The following is an 11644-nucleotide window of genomic DNA, read 5'->3' on the forward strand; positions in this document are numbered from 1 at the left end:
AGAGCAGGCCAGCAAGAAATGTGGTTGTGAACACCTATATAGCAATACAATTTATATATCAAGTAACTCAATAATAGAATGATCTGATACAGTTTTAAACAGAAGGAAGGCAGGGGACCACTAATACTCAAGAGTTCTTCCAGACTTTACAAGAACACACTTAGAGACTAGCACATTGACTGATTCCAGGTTCTTCTAGATGTTTCCAAGCTATCTGTTGGCATTTTCTGAAGACTGCAAAATGAAATTCAGAGTTATTTCAATGTGTCTAACCTAAACGGCCTCATACAAAATTAATAGGCTACAATACGGGGTGGGGGGGGAAAGTCTTTCAATGTTTTGCTCACAGAACCCACATCTCCTACAGAAATAATCACAGCTCACAATCAAACCGAAGCCCGGGCCTGCCTAGAATTCAAACCGCTAAGGGAGTGTCAGGATGGGAGAACCAGCTTCAGGAAGAAGAAAGTGCACCATACACAGGCCGAGGAGTCAAAGGACAACAAGGGCCGCAAAGACACCAGGCAGTTGGACCAGGGCATCCAAAGAGCCACGCAAGGTCAACCTCTTGACAACGACAGCTAGAGTTGGAGAACGGCCGGTCCCCCTGAGTCGGGACCGAGCAGGAAAGCTGGGGATGCTCGGGACACAGCGTGCACGAGGTGTCCAGGTGCCGGGTCCACACAGAACCCCCGGGCTTGAGAACTCGACTCCGCGACGAAGAGCGGCCACTGCAGGAGGCAGGGACACTGTGTGACAGGCTGGACAGGCGCCCGCGCCCATCGCAGGGTCCCGCGGCCCGGGGCGACCGGGAACGCCGTGCGGGCCGCGCACCGGGATCGCCCGCGCTCGCAGAGGCGCAGCCCGTGGGCCGGCCGCGCGCGCCTCACCTGGCAGAAGCAGCGCTGCGCCGCCGTCTCCGGCCGCCGCTCCTCGCCGTGGCCCGAGCACAGCAGCCACAGGGCGCCCAGGAGGCCGACGAGCAAGCCCCAGTAGCAGCCCATCGCCGCCGGCCGCCCTCCGCCCGCGCCGACGTCCCGGACTCCCCGGCGCAGGCCGCGCGCCTGCTGAAAAACCCCGCGCCAGGCCCCGCCCCGCCGCCGCGCCCCGCCCAGGCCCCGCCCCACCCCCTTGCTTGCCCCCGCCCCTTCCCCTGCGGACGTGCGGCTGCGCGCGACTCTGCCCACGCGAGCCTCGGGCGGGGACCCTCCTACGGTCCACCTGGCCCGCATGCTTCCTTCCGGGGTCCTTCCGGGGTCGAGGCGTCGCCGGAGCCTTAGCTCCCGGCTTTCACTGTCCTGCTCGCCCCGCCCCGGAGCTCACACCGACTCAGCCCCAACTCCCTACGAGGAAATCATCGAGCCTGGGTTACGTGTCCGCCGTGCTCTGGGCCGCCGAAAGCCAGGAGGATGTTGGAGGAGTTCATCTTGGGGAGCACAGCCGCCCCAACGACTTAGGATTCTCTAGTGACCGTGCCAACTAGAAAGGGAACGGGTGAAAATGATTTCCAAACGGGCTGCGCGTGGCTGTTTACGCCCATAATAATCCCAACACTCCAGAGGCTGCGGCAGGAGGATTGCTCAATTTCGAAGACAGCTTGAGCTACATACTTCCGGAACTGCCTAGCTAGAGTTAGGCCTTCTTGTAAATGAATAATTAAATAGATGATAAATAAATGTTTTTAATTAAACCAGTATAGGGGAGATGTTAGCTCAACGTGTACTCAAATTTCACTTTTATTCATAAAATAATGTGTTGTGTTTTATGCGAACTAGGCACATTTCACATCCAGAGCAAGGTGAGGACCACCCTTTCTCTCTTTTTATAAATGGATGTGGGGACAGCTAGAGTTAACAAGTTGGGGCTATGTAGCAAGGCCTTGACTTTAAAAGAATTGAGGAAAATAATTATGTACATCGAATTTAGAAAATAGCAGCGATTCCTCATGCTCAATCATACCACAAAGATACACATTCAACTATGTTCATAGCAGCACTATTTGTAATGGCCAGAACCTGGAAACAACCTAGATGCCTGTCAACTGAAGAATGGATTAGGAAAATGTGGTACATATACACAATGGAGTACTCCTCAGCAGAGAAAAACAATGACAGCATGAAATTTGCAGGCAAATGGATGGAGCTAGAAAAGATCATCCTGAGTGAGGTAACCCAAACCCAGAAGGACAAACATGGTATGTACTCACTCGTAAGTGGATTCTAGATAAAAAGCAAAGAACAGACTGCAACCCACAGAACCAGGGAGACTACATAGCAGGGGGACCCTAGGATGACTGTGGCTTATAATAAGTCTTTGTTTTACTCAATTACTGGGCAAGCCTCAATGAGACATTTCACAATTAGGATAAGAATTTATACTGTATCAAGCTGATAATAGAAAAATGAATAAATTAATAAAATTAATTAAAAGCAATAATTTTAAAAAAGAAAAGAAAATAGTAGTGATTCCTCAAGAAACCAAACATGGAATTACCACTGTGATCATTTCCATAAACAGCCTACTTCTGTGTGTACACCCGAGTGAGTTGAAAGTTACAGACTGAAGAGGTACCTCTTCACGTTCAACATTTGTAGAAAACCTTTAATAACATTTTCTTGTTCATATTTCTACACAGAATTGCAAACTCTTGAAACCCCTTAAGCATGGCCCCTGACTCAAACATACCATAGACTCCCAGAGTCTTTTCTGTTTTGGATGTCTAGCTGTCTTATGACCAAGTACTCAGCCATAAAAAATGAGAGACGGGGGAAAAAAAAGAAGAAGAAGAAGAAGAAGAAGAAGAAGAAGAAGAAGAAGAAGAAGAGGAAGAAGAAGACTAAATAAGTGAAGTCCCAGGTATTTGGAAGCAAGCATGATGCAGTTTAAGATCTTAGACTGACGCAAGAACCTGTAAGCCCTTCTTCAGTATGCCTTCCTGAGCAATCACTTCCAGTGTGTGGGGGCCCATGAAATAACTAGTTAGTCATTCAGTAAAATTGCACAGATGCCACAGGATTCAAAGTTCAGTCTTTCCTTCTGGAAACCCAGCCTCCCCATCTGTTACAACTTTGTTCAACAACATTAAATTTGGGGGAGATGAACACGATCACAACTTTGTTATTCTACTACTACAACAACATCATGGCAGACTTCATGCACTCAGCATTTCCTTTTTTTTCTCTAATGCACACAGCATTTCTTGATAGATCCTGATTGCTATGTAAATAACAGCTATTGTTTTTTTTTTTAATGAGCAAAGCAGGAAGTGCCTTGAGCCAGTTTTTCAAAATGGGATATGAAGGAGTCTACAGGAATCTCAGTGCCTAAACCATTTCCAGCACTAAGCAGACACGAAAGAAAAGGTTAAAGGGAACAATATAGTCAAGGAAGAATCATTAAGCAAAACCTTAAGGGCTTGGTGCCACATGATTAGACTAGACTCATGTATCTAATCTTTACTGAATACCAATGTCAGACCTTTCTTGCCATGTGACTAGAACAACCTGAGGTGGGAAGGCAGAGCTACTCAAGCTGTCTTTCCATACAGTTCCTGAACAAGCAAGCTATGTGTTATAGTCACTTCTTAACTTCCCATTCCTGTTTCCACCTCCACTCTACCTGGTTTCCAGGTTACCAGTCCTGCTATGCCTCTTTGTTTGTTTGGTTTTTTGGTGGAGCGCAAGCGCTCTACCACTAAGCTAAATCCCCAACCCTGCTATGCCTCTTCAAGTGACATTATCACTAAACCCAGCAACCATTTTCCAGGAAATATATGCTGCATTTGGACAGTGCTGATTCCTCAGTCTTAAGAGTCAATGCACTATGTAGGAAGTACTTCAGGTTCTTTTTATGACCGCCTCTCCTTTTATCTCTCTCACCACATAGCTCAGGCTAGACTCTGACTCACCATCTTCCTGCCCCAGCCTTCCAAGTGCTGGGATTACAGACCATCACACCCTGCTCGCTTTATACCTTCCTAATATTATCTATGCTCTTCATGATCTTTCCCACAGTCCCACTCCTTAGGACTTCATCTATCTTAGCAACAATCCACTGTCTTCAAAAAAATTGCTTAGTCCCAAAACTTTACATACTTTCTCTACACTCAAGACTCCCAAGTATGCCGGGCATTGGTTGCCCACGCCTATTTAATCCCAGCACTCGGGAGGCAGAGGCAGGTGGATCTCTGTGAGTTCGAGGCCAGCCTGGGCTACAGAGTGAGTTCCAGGAAAGGCTCCAAAGCTACACAGAGAAACCCTGTCTCGAAAAACAAACAAACAAAAAAGGACTCCCAAGTCTATATTTCTAGTTCAGCTCTGGCTCTTGAGCATCACAATTCAGCTGTCTATTGGACAGGTACACCTGCTTTTCTGAAAGACGGTTGGTCACACCTTCTGTAGCTAGGCATCTGGAAAGCAGGAAGATGCCTTGGATTTTTTGTTTTTTTGTTTTTTGGGTTTTTTTCTGTTCTCTTTGACATACACAACCTTTTGATGCCCCAATAGTCTGACCTTTACATACATCTTCAATGTTTCTTCTTCTCCATCTTTATGAAGTAGAACTGAACTCTGGCTCCTGTTCTTTCTCACCTACTTTATTTCCTCATTCCCCTAACTAATCAGCTAGCTTGTAGATTTGTATCCCCACCCCACCCCCCAAAAAAAAAATTCCTCCACCCAAGGCCAGTTTCTCAAATATGTAAATCTGATCAGATTACAGAGTTCCAATGCTCCCTGCTATTTGAAAAGTTAAGCTCGAGACTCCTAACAAGGGTTCAAGGTCCCTTGTGCTCTGGCCCACTCCGGCTTTACCTCCAGCCTTTCTCTCTTAAAATGATGGGTTGAGAGTTGGGGATTTAGCTCAGTGTTTGAGTGCTTGCCTAGCAAGCGAAAGGCCCTGGGTTCGAGCCTCAGCTCAAAAAAAAAAAAAAAAAAAAAAGATGGGTTGTTAACAACCCCCCCCCCCATGCCTTGTTTCAGGTTCACATCTTTGCTCACCTGAAATGAGTTTCCAGACTTGACATTTTTTTCTTCTTGTCCTATGCTTCCATAATTATACTTGCCATATGGAATGAAACAAGCCTGTTTATGTATAGGTTTTCTGCATTCATCACAAGGTAGAGACCTTGACTTGATATTTTCAGCTTCCTCAGTAGAGTGTGTGTTTCACACATGACTCCTGGGTAGATTGATGAATGCACAAGTAAATTAACCAATTAACAAATCTAAAAGGGCAATGACAGCTTAAGGTGTCACAAGACAGTGTGTTGTTTAAAAAAAAACAAATCAGAGCAAATGCTGTAAGCTTAGAGGACAAGCAGCCAATTGCAGCCCGTGAGAAGACAGCAATAATTTTGGGTGAGGGTGAGAACCCAATAAAATTAGAATGACAGGAAAAAAATTACAGGAGGTATGGATGTAGGACAAATGATGGCAAACTAGGCCTCCAACCCCAGTTGATTCAGTATGTGGAGCTATCCAGAGACCATGTCAAAGCCAGGACTGTGCGTTCAAGAGTGGCTACAAACTCCAAGACTCGGGATGACTCAGGGAAAAGAGGACAAGCTCCGAACCCAACACAAAAGGATTTTGTGGAGACACTGTTAAAACTCTACTCAGAACACCTGCACTGTTCAGCTTAAGAGACCACACACTCACTTCTGGTTCCGCTCATCCTACCCACCCCTTTATTCCGTTCTGGAGCCAACCCCGGCTGTAGAGTGACACCCTGTGTCAAAACAACCAGAAGAAACTAAACTTAGCAGAAATGAAAATCTTCAAACTTGGAAGCCCAAGAGAGGGTTTAACAGGTAAGAGTACACACTGTTCTTGCAGAGAACCCACATTTGGTTCTGAGCACCCTCACCCATTGGCTCATAACTGCCGGTAACTCCACTCCAAATGTGTAAACCTGATTGCACAGCAGCTTTAAAGTTAGCGATGCTTCCGGCTATTTGAAAGTTCCAGACTCTCAACATGACAAAGTTCCCCAAGATCTGGCCCCACCTACTCCAGCTTCATTTCTAACACCTCTCTCTCTTTAAAATGAGGGACTTCTAACAATTATCCCATTTAAAAAGTGGAGTGGGGGGGTTGGGGATTTAGCTCAGTGGTAGAGCGCTTGACTGGCAAGCACAAGGCCTTGGGTTCGATCCTCAGCTTTAAAAAAAAAAAAAAAAGTGTGGGGAGCTTCACATATTAAGGAAAAATATTTAAGAAGTGATATAAAGGGCTGGAGAGATGGCTCAGAGGTTAAGAACACTGGCTGTTCTTCCAGAGGTCCTGAGTTCAATTCCCAGCAACCACAAGGTGGCTCACAACCATCCATAATGAGATCTGGTGCCCTCTTCTGGCATGCAAGCATGCATGTAAGCAGAACACTGTATACATAATAAAAGTAAATAAAATAAATCTTTAAAAAAAAAAAAAAAAGAAGTGATATAAAGCTGGTAGGCGGTGGTGCACTCCTTTAGTCCCAGCATTCGGGAAGCAGAGCCAGGCGGATCTCTGTGAGTTCAAGGCCAGCCTGGGCTACAGAGCAAGATCCAGGACAGGCACCAAAACTACACAGAGAAACCCTGTCTCAAAAAACAAAACAAAACAAAACAAAAAAAAAAGAAGTGATATAAAAGGACAGAAAAAATGAAATGGGAGGGCCATCGAGATGGCTCAGTGGGTAAAGGCTCCTTCCACCAAACTTGAAGACCTGAGTTGAGTGCCCTGGACCTGCATAACAAACCAGCTGAGCACCACACACATATACACACACTCACACACAAAATAAATAAAATGTAATTTTCCAAAAGAGAAAGAGAAATGAATCCAGGCGTCGGCGGTTCAGGCCTTTAATCTCAGCAGAGGCAAATGGAATCTCTGAGTTCAAGGCCAGCCTGGTCTACAGAGTGAGTTCCAGGAGAGCCAGGGATACACGGAGAAACCCTGTCCTCAAAAGACCAGGAGGGGGAGGGGTGAAGAATTTAAAGGACTGAAGAACAGAATCTAACCACCAAGTGAAAATGGGAAGATAGAGAAAGTGACCCTAGAACTAATCAACAGGAAGAGCCAAACGAGAGGAAAAATGATGACCGCCTGGACTCAGGGTCCCCTGGGTGGGTGCCCAACATTGGGATTGGGACATGTCTCTACCAGACACAAAGGTTTACAGTGAAAGACCAGAAACCTGCTTCCTTGTAAAGAACCAAGAATCAGAACACTCTAGAAACCACAGTGAACCAGGACCTTCAAAATCTTGAAAGAATTATATACCCAAACAGACTGTTAATCACATTTGAAGGGAGATTTAACATGTAAGCTATTTTTAGGTCAGGCATGGCAGGCAGGTGTGCAATTGCAGTTCTCTGGGAGGCTGAGATAGAAAGTTTGAGGTCATCTGGCTGCACCTGCCCTCCATTCCTGACAAAACAATATTTTAGGCCTGGTGTCATGGTGTATGCCAGGAACCCCATAAGTAAGGAGGCTAAAGGATTGCAGAAGATTCGGGGCCATCCTACACTATATGTCAAGACCATGCCCAGCTCTTCTTTTCCACTTGAATCTTTCTAGTGTTGTTAAAGATTATCTGATATAATACTTCGATGAAAACAAGAACTATGACCATGCTTCCTACAATTCATCTTGTCTGATTAAAATCAAGATATTTCTCAGAAACCTAAGAACTTTGTTTACATTCCCACATAAACATCTTATTGCTTAGCTACAGACACATCCGATTAAGTGCATTTTGGTAGATATTTGGAGTACATGTGTGGGATGAAAACATTGTAAACATTTGAGAGTGTACTGGCCATGGCACATGCCTATAGTCCTGGCTAGTACCAGACAACTCAGGAGGCTGAAGGAAGAGGAATTATTTGAGTCCATGAGTCTGAGAAGAGCTACATCTAAAGGAAAAACAAAACAAAACCTTGGGGGTCATATGTGATACATGAGCAAAAGGAGTTGCTACTTGTCTATCTGGTACTATCTGCCAATTTTTCTCATTAAAAAAAAAAAAAATAGCAAAGCAGTACCTGACACTGTGTAACAATTTACTCCCAGACTTGGTGGCTTTAAATCACAAACATTTCATCTCACAGTTTTGCTGGGCCAGCAACTAGGAGCAGATGATTGAGCTGAGCTATGTGACTCAGTCTCATGATGTTGCAATCAAGACCAAGGTTGCATTTATCTGAAGTCATCCTAGGGCTGGACATCTTTAGCTAATACAACAACTCACTGGCGTGACCGTTGGCAGGAGGCCTTGATTCCCCGGTGACTATTCTTTCCATGTGGGACTTTCTGCTGATGTATCCTCTTGTGGTACGCAGCTGGCTTCCCCCAGAGGGAGTGATCCAAGGGAGAGTAAAAAGGAAGCCTCAGTTTATAATGACCCAGTCTCAGCAGGTGTATGCTGCCACGCCCACTTTCATCATCAGGAGGAAGTCACTAGTCTGGGGAGGAGGAATTAGGCTCAATTTCCAAAAGTGGTAAGTGTCAAAGCTGTACACTCATTTTAAAATTACTATACCCGTCAGTGCTAAATTATAAGAGTGTAGATTAGAAGTCTATGTGTGGTTTATGAGGGTTTAAATCTATTACTTCATTTAAAACATTTTTTTATTTAGCATTTTTTTGTGTATGGGTGTTTTGCCCTCACGGGTATCTGTGCACTATGTGCATGTGTGCAGTACCCATGGGGGCAAGCAGAGAGTATCAGATCCCCTGGGACTGGAATACAGATGGTTGTGAGCTGCTGTGTAACTGCTGGGAACTGAACCCCGATCCTCGGCAAGAGCAGCCAGTGCTCTTAACCACTGAGCCATTTCTTTAGTTCTCTGTTATACCACTTTTAATGACTCTCAAATAAACTAAGATTAGCCTATATTTTCATATCTCTTCTATTTTACTCTGGTATTTAAACTTCTTTGAGTACTAGTGACATTTCTCAAGACTATTTTTGAGATTTATTCTTCTAATCGTATGTGTGTGTGTGTGTGTGTGTGTGTGTGTGTGTATGTGTGTGTATGTGTGTGTATGTATGTACTCACATGTATGCACATGCATGAATGCAGTTGCCTGTGGAGGCCAGAGGAAGACACCAGTTGCCCTGGAGCTGGAATTACAGGATGTTATGAGCCACAAATGTGGATACTGGGAAGCAAAGTTGGGTTTGCAACTAAGGTGCTGAGACAGCAAAATTGTGAGGTGAACTGTTGTGGTTCAAAGTACAGTCCATACTTCTGAGCCATTTCTCCAGTGTCTAGATTTTTCTGTTTGTTTGTTTTTTTGAGACAGGGTTTCTCTGTGTAGCTTTGTGCCTTTCCTGGAACTCACTTTGGAGACCAGGCTGGCCTCGAACTCACAGAGATCCATCCACCTGCCTCTGCCTCCCAAGTGCTGGGATTACAGGCGTGTACCACCACCACCAAGCCTAAATAGATGTTTTTTGTTAGATGTGACTTAGCTGTCACAGTGCTTGACATATTCATTTATACATTTTCTCTATATAAATATACATCAATTCATTTATGGGATTACTGTGGGAAGTTGGAATTTTACCAAATGGGTAAGAACAAAAAGAATTGATGTTGGAGATTTAGCTCAGTGGTAGAGCACTTGCCTAGCAAGCACAAGGCCCTGGGTTCGGTCCTCAGCTCTGAAAAAAAAAAAAAAAAAGAATCAGGAGTTGAAAAGGTTGAGGAGAGTGATATTAAAATTACATCCTAATTTATGTTCATATATTATTTTAAACTCAGAATGAATGTGTACTGTATCTTATGTGTATGGATGTTTTGTCTGCATATATGTCTGTGCACCACTAGCATGCCTGGTGCCCGTGCCCATGCCAGAAAGGGTCATTGGATGGGACTAGAGTTATGGAGATGGTTGTGGGCCACAATGTGGGGGCTTGGAATTGAACCTAGGTCCTCTGGAAGAGTAGCCAGTTTTCTTAACCACTGAGCTATCTGTCCAGCCTCTGTGTGCATATTTTTTGTTGAACTATGCCAAATTGTTCGCTTTTTATACTCCATCTTGTCTTTTCTTCTTGATGTTAGAATTGACACAGATTGATATGTATTTGATCAGAATAGTTGTAACAGGGTGGGGAAAAGGACAATCCATGCCTAAGTTATCTTTGTTTATATTTAGAAAAAATACAACAGAACACTTAACAGAAGAGCCACACCACCTTATCCTAATAAACTTGGAGGCCTCTGTCACTTTGGACATTAATTCACATAACTCAATATGTATTTGTAAAGCATATTCATTTATTTTTAGCGTGTTGGGGGTTAAACCCAGCTGTAAGCTAGACAAGTGGTCTATCAATGTTAGACTCCTGTCCTAAGAACAATTTAAAAGAACACAATTAGTTATGTTGTCTGTTTAACAGTTATGACGACCTTTTAAAGTATGCACAATTATGCTGATTTTACAAAGCTATCACCATGCCCCACCACAGACAACTGAGATGGTCCTAGCAGACTCCAAAGTTCCTACCTCAGTCACTGCAGGAACTTAACCTTATGTCCCTCATCTCTAGCCCACCTCCTTTCAATCCTGCTGGCCTCCTTTCACTGCTAGAAGTGAGCCAAGTTCTTTACCTCAGGACCATGTATTTGCTGTTTATTCCATTCAGAAGGTTCCCCAGTTGGTGGCATGGTGGACACTTTCTGATCTTAGATGTGTTCAAAATTCATTTTCCTCCTTGTCCCATAATATCACTTTTATTTCCATTGTAGCATTTATTCCATTCAAATAATTTTATGATTAAGTGTTTATGCATCTGTGCATGTGGGTCCTCATGCCACCTTTAAGTGTATTCCATGAATCCAATTCAGGTCACCAAGCTTCCATGATAGACACCTTTGTCCACTGAACCATCTCTCTGGCCCCTACCTAAATCTTTTTTGTTTTGTTTTGTTTTTTGAGACAGGGTTTCTCTGTAGCTTTTTGGAGCCTGTCCTGGACTAGCTCTGTAGGCCAGGCTGGCCTTGAACGCACAGAGATCTGCCTGCCTCTGCCTCCAGAATGCTGGGATTACAGGCGTGCACCACCACCACCACCACCACCACCACCACCACCACCGCCGCCGCCGCCGCCGGCCTAAATCATTTTTAATATTTTTACCAGATCATAAGCAGGTCACTACTTTATTGAGAGACTGGAAACTGCCTACTTCTGCACATGCAGATGATATCAAAAGGCTGTATTTGTACAGTGTATTCATTTACTTTTAGGGTGGTTAAACTCAGGGCCTTCTGTATGCTAAGCAAATGCTCTACCAATGTTATATTTCCAGCTGGCGAATAACAATTTAAAGAATAGAGTAGCTCAGAGGGTAAGCATACTTGTTGGTCTTTTTTGTTGTTGCTTTGGTTTTCGAGACTGGGTTTCTTTGTGTAACAGCCCTAGTGTGTCCTGGAACTCACTCTGTAGACGAGTCTGGCCTCAAACTCAGAGCTCGGCCTACCTCTGCCTCCCAGGTGCTGGGATTAAAGGCATGTGCCTCCACCCCCCAGCATTTTTTTGTTTTTTTGAGACAGGGTTTCTCTGTGTAGCTTTACACTTTTCCTGGAACTCACTTGGTAGCCCAGGCTGGCCTCGAACTCACAAAGATCCGCCAGCCTCTGCCTCCCGAGTGC

At 44.6% G+C, this 11644-nt stretch overlaps 1 protein-coding gene across 1 annotated transcript in view; it reads right to left on the bottom strand.

The window, feature by feature from the left end:
* Positions 1–1057, bottom strand: part of Ero1a (endoplasmic reticulum oxidoreductase 1 alpha) — a 38033-nt gene extending 36976 nt beyond the window's left edge. Inside the window, exon 1 of the mRNA XM_036199387.1 lies at positions 891–1057. Coding sequence (XP_036055280.1) covers positions 891–1004 — 114 coding nt within the window. The 5' untranslated portion in view covers positions 1005–1057. The remainder of the gene's footprint in view (positions 1–890) is intronic.
* Positions 1058–11644: the final 10587 nt, after the last annotated feature.

Source organism: Onychomys torridus, chromosome 9, assembly GCF_903995425.1.
Source record: "Onychomys torridus chromosome 9, mOncTor1.1, whole genome shotgun sequence".
Lineage (NCBI taxonomy): Eukaryota > Metazoa > Chordata > Mammalia > Rodentia > Cricetidae > Onychomys > Onychomys torridus.